The 13,453-nt window shown below is 44.5% G+C and overlaps 1 protein-coding gene across 2 annotated transcripts in view; it reads left to right on the plus strand.

Annotated features, from left to right (window-relative positions):
- crhr1 (corticotropin releasing hormone receptor 1) overlaps window positions 1-10,406 on the plus strand; it is a 115,620-nt gene extending 105,214 nt beyond the window's left edge. Inside the window, exon 14 of one of the 2 annotated variants that reach the window (XM_084438034.1) lies at window positions 9,998-10,406. In XM_084438034.1, coding sequence (XP_084294160.1) covers window positions 9,998-10,186 — 189 coding nt within the window. In that variant the 3' untranslated portion in view covers window positions 10,187-10,406. Of the gene's footprint in view, window positions 1-1,763; window positions 8,815-9,997 lie in introns of those variants that run through there. The other variant, XM_084438035.1, reaches the window with a different exon arrangement.
- The last annotated feature ends 3,047 nt before the right edge of the window (window positions 10,407-13,453 follow it).

A 13,453-nucleotide genomic window follows, 5' to 3' on the forward strand; every position in this document is an offset into this window, starting at 1 on the left:
GCAATTTGGTCCAGGCTAAAACTTCCGTCTAGATCCTACCAAATTGTACAGCCCCTCTGGTCAAAATCTCTACCAGAAACGCGGATTGCAAAACTCTCAATTCCGCCCTGTAGCTACATCTCCATTGAGCAAAAACTCTCTCAACGTGCTCTCGGTTAAAACTCTCCCGCGACCGGCCAAAAGGAAACCTTTTCTGTGCCAAACTCTCACTTGAACAGCTGTTAAAACTCTCCCGCGACCGGCCAAAAGGAAACCTGTTCTGTGCCAAACTCTCACTTGAACAGCTGATACCCTCGTAACGAAACAAGGACGAAGTCAAAAGACAATACGATATAAAATCTATTGCTGTTCACATCTCCTTAGATAGTTACTTACTAAATACCCACGCTGGGGTTTTCCGTTTTCAAACAATCCAGACCAACAAGCCGAACCAAATCAAGGCAAATACAACTCAACCCATAAGAGGGTTCGTTTAAACGTACCTGTGAGCTTCAAGAATCCAGTGGTAGAACTGAGGAAATAATCTCGGCTGGCGCTCTAGCGCAAGAGAGAAAATTGATTTTCCAACGCCCACTATGGACCGACACGTCTGCCGATCAGTCCTATCCACTGGAATCCCGAAGCAAAACGCAGGCAGTGATCCCATCCCCGTCGCCAAACTGTGATAGTATTTTTTAGACTGGTCTAGTCCAAAGATTTACCAAGATACGTTCAAAGGTTGAGTCTGTTTTATTGTGGAAAACATTACGAGCGCAAGGACTTCCTGACAAACGCAGCAAAGGTGGTTCAGTCAGAGAAGTGAAGTCAGTCACTTCTGCCCTGGCTTATGTACAGTCCAAACAAAGGTACAGTGCTTCCAGGATGTGATTGGCTACTGCATTGTACATGAATGGCAGGCGTGGCCAAGAGTATAGACATGTGAAACAAAGAAAACAGAGGTCTGAATCAGGACGAGGAAGACGAAGGTGGGGCCCTTCTGACTTAAACAAAGAGATGAGGAAGAGCTAAGCAGAGTGTGTTTACAATCACAAAGGGGGGAGAGTTGGTGTTTTACATTAGACTGAAACTGGGGTTTGCAGGGGACTTGGGGGAAGGTGATGAAATTACCAGGACAAAGGTTTAAGGTGTTTGGATGTAAATTCCTGGACAATTCTAAGAGATAAGACACATACACACACACACACACACACACACACACACACCCACATGCCCCCACAAGCACATATGCCCGCACGCACGCCTACACACACACACACACACACACACACACACACACACAAACACACACACATACACACAGTACTTATTTACATTCAAGCATAGATATTTTCACACACATACTTATGTCACACTCTTGGTCCTGGTTGTCATTCATGTGCCAAGAAGCTGATCCTTTCCTCTTCTATACTGTATCGCGCAAGTCCTCTCGGTTTGTAGGGAGAGGAGAAAAGAATCCCGCTCTCTTTCATCTTCTGTCTTTGCACTCATCCCTCCATCCCTCCATCCTTCGTCCCCTCACTCTGGCTGTCCTGTCAGGGATAAAGACAGTCACGGTTGCTGCTCTGGAGCCTAGCAAACTCCCAGGCTACCAAACAGACCGGACTAACAGACACCACATCCATCCATTGATCTCAGATCTACTATTGTGCACTGGCCTGATCTGTTTCTCTCTCTCTCTCTCTCTCTCTCTCTCTCTTTCTCTCTCTCTCTCTGTCTCTCTCTCGCTGTCTATCTCTTTCTTTACCTCCCTTTTTCTCTCTCAGGTGAGGTCTGCGGTGAGGAAGAGGTGGCACCGCTGGCAGGATAAACACTCTATCAGGGCGCGGGTGGCTCGTGCCATGTCCATCCCCACTTCACCTACACGCGTCAGCTTTCACAGCATCAAACAGTCGTCGGCTGTGTGACCCTGACCCCGGAGCCCCTGACCTCCAGACCCCCTGACCTCCAGTCTCCTCAAACAGCCAACCAGGGAACAAATCAGAACCCAGGGTTATAAAGGGTGGAACTTCTGGCGGGAAGTGGGGGATAGAGAACTTCCCGTCCCTCTAATCTGTGGACTGGAGTCGACCCGCAACCCTCTTTCCAATCAGACTTGGACCTTGGTCTGAAGGGGAGGGGCCTCCTCAGTCCAACCAATGATATGACCTGGTACAGTTGGACTTTGCTACTACGGCACAAACTGAGACAGTTGACAGGGAGGCCTGGAAACCTCGGCTTTGTCAGGGTGGACAGACACACACACACACACACACACACACACATGCACACATAGAGTAAAAGAGATGTCATGACCATTGATGTCAGATATCAGCTAGATGTAGGTCTATAGTTTATTCTGGTACCTGAGTAGTTTTCTGTAGTACCTCAGTTGTACTAAACACTCGTGGTACCAATGTCACAGGACCACCAGGCAATTTAAATAACTTGCCTGAGGATTGTGGGAAAATGCTGTCCAGTTGAGGTCTGGACTGTTCCAAACAAAGAATCAAACAAACAAAGGAACAGCTGTTGTTTTGCGTTGCATGTTTCTTTTATTTCAGTGGACCATGCAGGGTCCGTAGCTTTGGCACGGTGAACCACTGTGGTTGAGCGTTGACGTCAGCCCCACCCACACCCTTCCCTCCTCTCGCCGTTCTCTTCCTGGTTCTCTGTTCTCCTGGTTCTCTGGTTTGCCAGACAGACTCCTTTTTGGGGGGGATAGCTTTGGTACCTGTATAAAATGGATGCCTTTCTACAACAACAACAACAACAATAACAACAACAAAAATAACAACAACCACAACAACAACAACTACTGTACTAATACAACAACAACAACAACAACTACTACTACTACTACAACAACAACAACAACAACACCAGCTGTCGTAGCAGCAGCTCATTGTGTGATGGTGCATAGGGTGGGCTGGCTGTGTGACTAATATGACTGGAGTGTGAAATGTCTCCATTCTGCAGATGCCCTAGAGCAGTGTTTCCCAAACTTTTTTTCTGGGGACCCACTTTTCAAAAATGACAAATCATCACGACCCAATCAATTCACAAGGCGTATCTATAAATCGTGAGAAGACAGAATTTGCATAAAAATAAACTTCCATGGCCATTTTAGCTTTGTTTTATGTTATCGAAAAAAGTAGCACTATAAAACTACATGTTACTGAGAGACCATAAAATGCTTTAAAGCAAATTTAACAATTCATTTTTATTTTCTCTCATCAGTTGGCAAAACAATAACAAGTTTTATTCTTATTATTAGCCTATTATTAGACTTATTATACAGTAGGATTGTGTTTAAGTGCTATTATCAGTCAAATGTTATCACATCAGATAGGCTTATATTTCACCTCAAATCTCACAGGCACACCCTGGCTAATGTGATAGGTAGGCTACTGCACATGTAGGCCAGGACAGTTTACCAGGCTTATGTGATAGATGTGCCTGCATGCGCTTTATTATTGCATTTGCATTTTGTCTTCATTTTTGTGAGAACAGAAAATCCCACTTCACACTTGTATGTAGTTGTGAAAGGAAGGAGTAGCAAAATGCTTGCCTTACTTAGGACTGCATATTCCGATAAGATGCTTATCCAAAATTAAGATAGGCCTAATGGCATGCGTTCATAACGTTCTTTCAGTGTGCAATCACTGCTCAGCTGTAACAGCTGTTTCTTCAGCAGGAGTTAGTTCCAATTCCAGCACGGATTTTGAACCCACCTTTTGTCATTCAAAATGTTATTTCTCTGGATCAAAGTTATCAATGAGTGCCACTGGGTGTGTTTGAATAAGTCTAAGTAAATTTAAAAAATCAACTATGAAAGGGGTACTGCAGATATATTTTCCTAATTTATTTGGCGACCCAAACAAAATCTCCTGCGACCCATCTTTGGGTCGCGACCCAGTCTTTGGGAAACACTGCCCTAGAGGACATAACCCAGCCTCTCCCTTTATCTGCTCTCCTCTCCTGCCATCTCCTCTCCTGTCATCTCCTCTCCAATCCTCTGCTCACCCCTCCTGTCCTCCCCTTTATAGTCATCTCCTTTCCTCTCCTCTACCCTTCTCAACACTCTCATTCTCCACTTCCTCCTACGTTCAGCTCCCTCTTCTCGTCCTCCTCTTCCTCTCTCCGCTACCTTCTACTTTCACTTCCCTCTCCTCCTCCTCCTCCTCCTCCTCCACCTCCTTCTTTCATCTCTCTCCTCCTCATCCCCCCTCTGCTTCTCTCCCTCCTTTGCTCGGCGCGTGGAACACAGTCTTTCATATCCTCGGCTGCTTTAACTTCAATAAGGAATGTCACGCCAGACTCCACTTTCCAGACTCACTCTAAACACTCTCTTACACACACACACACACACACACACACACACACACACACACACACACACACCGTATTGCGTGTGACAATACTGATATTTTGCATTGCATAAGGTTTTAATCCCTCTCTGCGGTTGAACATTGAATGCGTTCAGCTGTATCCCAAGAAAGCACCCTCCTTTTCGATGTTTTCCAGACCCCCCCAGACCCCTGCAGAGCAGAGAGGATCCGACCCCCAGCAGAGTCCCTGAGCAGGAGAGGAGACATGCCAGACATGAGCCGTAGGAGACCATTCGATCTACTGGCAAACTGAGCCAGACCCATTGCGTTAAAGAGTCTGGAACAGTTTGAGCCTTCCCACTAGCTTAATGGGGTCATGCTAACCACGGCTGGTGTCCAGAATGATTACGCTTTGTTATTCAGCTATGATGAAGTGTGTGAGGCTGGGATGATGAGGTGTGTGGGTCGGGATGAGAGGCGAGGGGCTCTGGCTAGGGAGGTGTCATGCATTTATTCACGATAAACAAACACGCACACCCATCCACACACGGCATGTGTTTATACACACACACACACACACACACACACACACATAGCACGAAAACATACTGTATGCACACACACACACACACACACGTTAGATAAGTCAGAGAGACAGAGAACAAGGCCTAAAGGGAGAGTAGTACAGTCATTTCTGTCTCTCTCTCTCGCCCCCTCTCTCCCCCCCCCCCCCTCTCTCTCTCTCTCTCTCTCTCTCCGCTCTGTGTCCCAGACCTAAACTAATTAGCTTAAACTGTTGCAATGCATCAGGGTGGCGGGTGAATAGCCCCTCTGTCCTGCCTCCTTGCCTCCTGCTGCGTAATGACCCTGTGAGCTCTCAGCAGGCAGTACTAGGGCCAGTGTTGTAGCAGCACTGTCACATTGTTGCAGGAGGTTTGGGCGATGTTGAGACCGATGCTAACCGGCTCCCGCTGCGAGGGGAACTGTGAGGGATTGGCGAGCGGGGACACGTCGCGGTGAAGTTGTAGAGACGTTGACGCTAACTAGCTCTCTGTGATGAACAGACCCTCCAGCAGCATGTTGCTTAGTCCACTGACATGTTGTGACAGAAAAACCTTGTATCGTTGTTGTTGTTGTTGTTATTGTTGTTGTTGTTTGATGATATTTTCCTTCATGGTAGGAGAGCCTCCAGTGCTGCTGTCTTTTGCACATACAGTATTCAAGTGCATATAATAAGTTAAAAGTCAGTTGCTCTGCTCTGCCTTCATCAGAATTCTGCTGTGTTGTTATGCAAGTTATCTTAGATGCTAGTTTCAGAACATATGTAATGTTGTAAGTGTATAAGATTTAAAATGTTAAATCTTGAAGTCTCCAGTACTTTCAGCATAGGAAGTTACAAATAATCACATTCCACGATAAACAATCCAATTCTATTCTAAAACTGCCTAAACACATTTGGGCCTGTGGAGGGTTAAAGCTTGATTGAGATGACCGCCAAGACGGTTTTGATCAGTTTTAGAATAAAATGTCTGATTGTTTCGCAACTGCCAATTTACGTAAATACCAACATGACAGACGTTCATCGCTGTTGTTTCTGAACCCGGCTTAGCAGCACAGTGAGAGGCAGAGGTGTGACTGTCACTGGTCTGATGTTATAATAAAGGCCGTCCCTGTCCAACCAGCAGCTGATTTAGCTGGAACAGACAGGCCCTGTCACTAGTCTGCAGGATTAGTGGCATAATTATTCTTCAAACCCAGAGAACGCTGCTCCTGTTGCCAGGCAACATCTCCATTGACACACACTCTCTCTCACACCTTTGATTATCGTCAAGGAAACGAGGGCATATGGAATGAGTGTTGCAGTGGGACAGTTAGCAAAAGTTGCTGATAGTTACATGTTGAACACACGGTCAGCCCAAACTGTACAGGACCTGCCAACTTTAGAAGTACAATAACTATAATTATTTTTATTTTTTATTATACTGTATTTATCCCGCCAAGGGGAAATTGTCTCATTAGAACTATAATATTAATCACAATAAAGCTGTATTAACCATTATCATACCTGTAACTACAATAACCATCACAACAGGTCTACTAGCCAACCTGGTCCTTTCTTTGAGCAGGTAGCCTAGTGGTAGATAGAGGGAGGGAATAGAGAGAGGGAGAAGAGAGAGTGAACATGAATGCCAGCTCCCCACCTCAGGCTAGAAGACACCCTGCCTCGCATCAATCCTGGCCTGTGACCAGACCACATCTCAGCCCCCCCCCCCTCTCTCTCTCTATCTGTTCCCCTGCCAGAGGCCTGTTCCCTGTGGTCCAGACAGCCAATAGACCAGCCTTCTGTACAGTCAGGCCCCAGAGCCTGTCATCTCTGGTCCAACAGCGAGAAAAAGATATCTTGGACTGATTAAGTCTGTACAGCTATTATACTAAAGTACTACAGTAATATAGTCCTAGTAGTAGTTTCGTAGTACTTACAATACTTCTGCAGCTTCTGCTACTGATATAATCTACACAGCTCCTCTGGTTGTCCAGCACCCCGGCAGCAGCCGAAGGGGGGGGACTATAAGTTGAACGGCATTTGTGAGTCTCTGTGTGTGTACCAGAATCCACCACTTAAGGGGCATTTTTTCAATTCATTTTCAAGTATTTTGTTATTTACAAAAAAAACTATGGGGCAGATGTACTAAGGTTTGTGAGCGCAGCGTAAATAGCGCCTTGGGCAGTGTACAGAAAGTGCACGCGGTGCGTCTTCAGTTTGCGTTGGATGTACGAAGCCTGCTCCTCAATGCGCAAGCAGCGCATGTCACCACTCTCAAACCGTAATGTGCACAGGGAAAATATAACGGCTTTCAGTAGGTCTTGCTTTGTCCACAATTAGGCTACATCTGTGTAATTGACTGCTTTCAATTATGATGTGGTATCTTTAGGCTGGTCATTGCTGTTGATGGTGCAATGCGATGATCGCGTTGGCCTTGTGTATCTTATTTGCAAGTGCATTGTAGGCTATCTCTGGCATATATTCATTTTCTAAAGCCAACTGTTTGATTACAAAACCTTGTAGCCCTTAATGATGCCAATTGTAATCAGTGAATGCCTGCATTGTGAATGCTCCAGTCCACAGTATAATCATAATTTACTGCATTTGAATAATTTCAGGCCTTAATACATTGGGACATATTACTGTACATCTATTTGAGACCACTTTCAATAGTCTATGCGACTTTGTATCAGTGTTGCACAAATATCGGATTATCAGAAATATTGAATAATAATTGAACCCCCATACAGTTCATAAAACTGTATGTTCATAATTAACAGGGCTATGGTTATGTGTAGACTGGTAGGTTATGCGCAACTGGATTACACCGCGCACTAGATTACAATTTGCCCTTCTCTGGACCTGCACCAGGCAGAATGTGGTTTGACCCATGTGCGGTACATACCATGTCATGTTTGGCGCACGTTGCAACGGAGTAACGCCGAAATCGGGCGCTAACATGTTAGCACATCTGCCCCTATGCTCAGTGTCTCAGTAAAAGTATAGTCCAGCTCACTTGGGAAACCGTGTACTACTGTATCTTCATCCGCAGAGAGCAGAGCTTAATGTGTTTAGTAGCACTAGCTATGTTGGTATTTCAAAATTCATTATCATATTGGACTGTACTCATACAGGTGCTTGGTACTTGTTCGCCCACTAGATGAAGACATTGATGTAGACATTGAGCTTTGAAAATCCAGCCACTGTCCTCCCTTGAGACTAGAAATCCAGCTCTTAACTGGTGATTTAAAATTAGGTCACTTTACCTGAATTTGTTCCGACTCAGAGAATAATATGTTACAATGTTACACTTCGATCTTAGCTCGATTTGTGTTCACACAGCAATATGGACAGAACAAACGATCTCCGGGTCTGCTCTGGTTCTGAATACGCCCTCAACACCATGCGCTTGGAAACAGTTTTGTGATTGGAATTTTGTAGGAAGTTTCGATTTCTGATAATCTTTTCTCGACCCGTAATCAAAAATGGAGCATCAGCGGTGTGCGTGTATAATTGCATTGATTGGTCTTCTCTGGTTCATAGTATATGGACAACATATCCAGTTTAAATAGGCATCACGACTACGACTAGAGAACAATGTGCTATTGTATTGTATATGATCAGGAGAAGACGCACTGCTCAACAGAACATTTAAAGCCAATTCCTTCATGTGCTCGCTAAACAGTTTGTGGACTTTGTAGACTGCGCAGGGTACAACAATGAGTTGTATCGGTTTGTGGGTAATGTGTGTCTCTCAGCCCGGTTGATTTGTTCCGGAACCGCGAGCGATTGCTGTGTTCACATAATGTCCACACGACCCGATGTACGGGGGAAATGCTCCCGGTATCGGAACAACAAGCTAGGTCTGAATGCACCCTTAGTTAGAATAGGGAAGATGTCACCAACTGGATAAAAAAAATAAAAATACACATTACAATCAGAATTCCTTTTTAGCCAAATATTTGCATGAGAGAAAGTGACTTGGTGTGGTTGTGCGCAAAACAATAAAAAAGGCAATGTTAGTTATATGTTGTTAGTTATAGTTGTTTTACATATATTTCATAACATAGATCAGAATACTCTTATTTAGGTAATTCCATCATGTCGGATAGATCAGAGAGAGAGTGTAGCTAGGTCTATGTGGCCAACCGTGTTAAGGTTAGGCATGCCTTTAGGTGGGGAATCTGTGAGGATTGGTTGTAGAGTTAATTGGTAAATTCTCTACTTTCGTGATCGTTGACTGGTTATGCACTTTGAGGCTTCATCATATCTATCATACTACACTGTTCTTTGATTTAGCTGTAAATGAATGTATAACTCCGGGAGTTATATAGTGCACATAAAATGAATAACACTTAAAACGTTTAATATATACTGTACATATCACATTTCCACTTCATTACCACAAAGGAACATGCATTGTGTGTGGGGGACATCATGTTTACTGTGCACTTGTTCTTTTCTAGTATGGTACTAGGTGTGTGTGGTGGTGAGCAGGTGTGTGCGTGCGTGTGTGTGTGTGTGTGTGTGTGTGTGTGTGTGTGTGTGTGTGTTTGTGTATATATATATATATGTGTGTGCTTGTGTGTCATGTCAGTATGTGTTCTCTCCAACCGTGGCAGTGTGTTATGAATGTGTCAAGAAAGTATATTTATTTAAATGTCTACACCACATGTGATATATACAGTACAGGTGCATCTCAGAAATATTGTGAAAAAGTCCATTATTTTCTGTAATTTAATTCAAACAGTCAACCTTTCATGTATTCTAGATCCATTACACAAAGTGACATATTTCAAGCCTTTTTTGTTTTAATCTTCATGATTGTACAGTATGTTCAGTATGTTAATTTATACACTCAATACTTAGCGGAGGCTCCTTTTGCACAAATTACTGCATCAACGTGGAGCATGGCATGGAGGCAATCAGCCTTGGAATATTTCACTACATGTGTAATGACTTTTTGAAGTAAATTACTGAAAATAATGAACTTTCCACAATATTCAAATTTTCTGAGATGCACCCGTATGTATGTCTAGATAGTCTAACGTCGCTGAAGAGGTGCTGACCGGAGCTCTTGCCGCTGTGTTTCATACGTGTGTCTGGTATGACGTGTACAGTGTCTGTTTTCACTTCTCTGTTGTAGCTTGTGACAATCCTGAGATCACCCTGCTCCGTGAGCGGACCTGGGTCAGTTACATCGACCAAATACCTGACGACTGACGAGTCTGAGAGAACTGATCCAATCATTGACAATATTTCAGTTACTTTAATTTTACCTCAGAGTTTGCACTGTTGGACTGTTCCGCTGGTTTTATTGTGCTTGGTAAATTAAAGCAAGGGTAGTATTTGACAGTATTTGCTGACAATATTTGACTCTTGTCTGTCTATAGCCTGTCCTGTGTCACTCCAATACTATTATACTTTTTTCTATTTTTCTAAGTTCCAAGAGGGCAGATGGTACAGTGTGTATTCTGTGGATCGGTGGTTGAATGTGCTATATGTTCACTGTTGGAAAGTGTTGAAAAACTGTACATAGTTTGTATAAAGACAAAATCCATCTAAAAGCAGAGTTACATTATATATGTGTAAAGACATGCTGATATATGATGATAATATAGTACTACATTGTGTATTAAAATTTGTTTGTTTTTTTTGTTTCAAAAACAAGAGTGTGTATGTGTGGTCTGTATTTCCATTTTCCCCTCAACTGCAAATGAGGCCTGACGATTCCATTACTGGCTAAATATACTGTACAGGGGGTTGAAGTCATTCAGTTTTGGTGTGTGTGTGTGTGTGTGTGTGTGTGTGTTGCCAATATAACCCATAGGTATTCCAGGCTATATGCGGTGTATTTGTGCATGTATGTGTGTGCGTAAATGTGTGTGAGTGTGTGTGTGTGTGTGTGTGTCTTTATCCCATGGTATTCCAGTGGAGAGATTTATCTTCACACTTCTCATTGATGTCCCTCCTGCATCACAGGCTCTCTTTTAGAGCAGCGGCATGACATGCACGCATACACACACACACACACACACACACACACACACACACACACACACACGCTCTAATAGATACACACACCCAGCGTTATAAGACTCTCCCTCAAGCCCAGCCTGCACACTGACTTTCACAGACACACACACACACACACACACCACGTTATAAGACTCCCTCAAACCCAGAATGTGCACAAATACACAGAAACATACATCACACACATACACAGACACACACACCGTGTTATAAGACTCCCCCTCAAACCCAGAATGTGCACAAATACACTGAAACATACAACACACACACACACACACACACACACACTCATAGACCTTCCCCTGTGTCATTCCTAAACTTTCCATGAGGGCAAAGCACAGCCTCTTAGCGAAGGTCTTAAGTTCAACCGCACAAAGCTTTATTGTTAGCAGGCCTGTTGACAGCAGACACACAGAGAGCTGCTGAGACTGAGTGCTCCTTATGTCTGCCACAGGGGACTCGCTCCAAGGCCAACATCACTCAGCCACCTGTCTAACTTCACTGTGTGCGTGCCTGTGAGTGTGTGTGTGTGTGTGTGTGTGCGTGTGTCTGTCTGTCTGTCTGTCTGTCTGTCTGTCTGTCTGTGTTATGACAGATTCAGGGAGGCTTAAGGCATTTAAGAAATAACCACAGTTGACACTCTCTTCTCCGTCTAATTCCTCCCCTCTCTCTCTAGGTGTGTTTCCATGACACTTTTTTCGCAAAATAAAAGCGGTATTTCTAAAGTTTCGACAAAGTACAATTGCGACTTGCAGGTGTTTCCGTAAGAGCCGTAATTCTCATAGCCTAGTCTCGCGACGCCACACAATTCACGCAAAGCGCAACCAGGAAGTAAACAAACCGTTGTAATATTTTATTTAATACTTTATTTTAGCTTCCCCCCCGGCTCCACTCTTAAACAGTGCGCGTTTCTCAGATAAGTATCGTTGCTTTAGGGTCTTCCCCTTGCTCCGGAGAATTGGCCAGGGTTTTTCATACCCTTTCTCCCTCATCTCCCACTCCAGTTCCTTGTACATATTCGCATTGCGCAGTTGTTTTCTGTCTAATATTTTGGCGATGTTTTCTTCTTGAATTAAATGTAAAAACACCTCCGTCTCCTCCTCCGTCCAGACATATTGCGCCATTTTTTGAAACGAGCAAATCACGTGACCCCTACCTCTTCCTCTTCTTCTCCTGCCTAAATTCGAAATAAGTATTTCCATTACACTTTTGCAATATACTTCTATATCGACACGCCTGAAAAACCACCTCATGAGAGCGAAAAAATTGTTTATCGACACTTGAGAGGTTTTGCGAAATTTAGGTGTTTCCATTACCTTTTTTTTTTTTGTGATATTCGGGTTTTGCGCATTTCTAGTGGTAATGGAAACGCACCTTCTCTCACCCCTCTCTCCCCCCTCCCTCTCTCTCCCTTCCCTCTCTCCCCTCTCTTGTCTCATGTGTGTCTTGTGATGGACACAGGATTAAGTGAGGCTGAGGCGTTTTAGAAATAACCACAGTTGGTGTAATGGACAGGGCTTTATACTGTAGAATTATACTCTTGCCAAATCAAATGCTGTGACAGCATGCACATACCCCCCCACACACCCCCTCTCCCCTGTCCACTTCTCCATCTCTCCTTATCTTCCTCCCTCTCTCGCTCCTTCCTTTCTCTCTCGCTCTCTTTCTCTCCCTTGTCTTTCTGTCCTTATGTGGTGTTTGAGGTGTTTTTGTACATGGCTGTAAGCCAGCACCATAGATAGCATTTGTCGGGTTGTCACTCCCTCCCTCCCTCCCTCCCTCCCTCCCTCCCTCCCTCCCTCCCTCCCTCCCTCCCTCCATTACTCTGGTCAATGTCGACCTGCATTTCTCTGTTGGCACCACAAGAGGCAGTAGTCCCAGCACACCAAAATAAAGAAGGACACCAAAATCAACCCACCGATCTCCACTGCACAGGTAGAGTAGCGGTGAAAGTGATCTCCACTGCACAAGTAGAGTAGCGGTGAAAGTGATCTCCACTGCACAAGTAGAGTAGCGGTGAAAGTGATCTCCACTGCACAAGTAGAGTAGCGGTGAAAGTATTGGACTCCCACCCAGGAGATCGGACCCGATGGGGATGATTTTATGGGACTATACCCCAAACCTCCACACATTCATCCTTTCACTCCAACCTTTTCCCAGATAGCACGATACTCCATCGGAATCAGAGCGACATTCCGCTGGAGTGTTTCTACTGGGGGGTGTCTAGAGGGGCACCGTTGTTAAACAGCTGGAGAATTTCTGCTGGGGAGTCGATAGCGGTCTCCAAGCGGAATTCCACTCGCATTCGCAAGCGCCGACGTCCTGCCCTGTCGCTTTTCTGATGGTAAAACTCATGTGGACCTCTGTTGGGATACCGTCGGAATTCTGTTTGCATGGCACACCCTCCCCTGTCCCTTTTCCTATGGTGGAACTAGGTTGGGATACTGTCAAAATTACGCTTGCAACCATCACTGGAGGGTAGTCTTGAACAACCTAGTCACTGACGACCAGCTCAACACAACGTCCCAGACAGGTCAAGTAAATTCTGGTTCAAAATGTAAAGCTG

Source organism: Borostomias antarcticus (assembly GCF_949987555.1).
Source record: "Borostomias antarcticus genome assembly, chromosome: 5".
NCBI lineage: Eukaryota > Metazoa > Chordata > Actinopteri > Stomiiformes > Stomiidae > Borostomias > Borostomias antarcticus.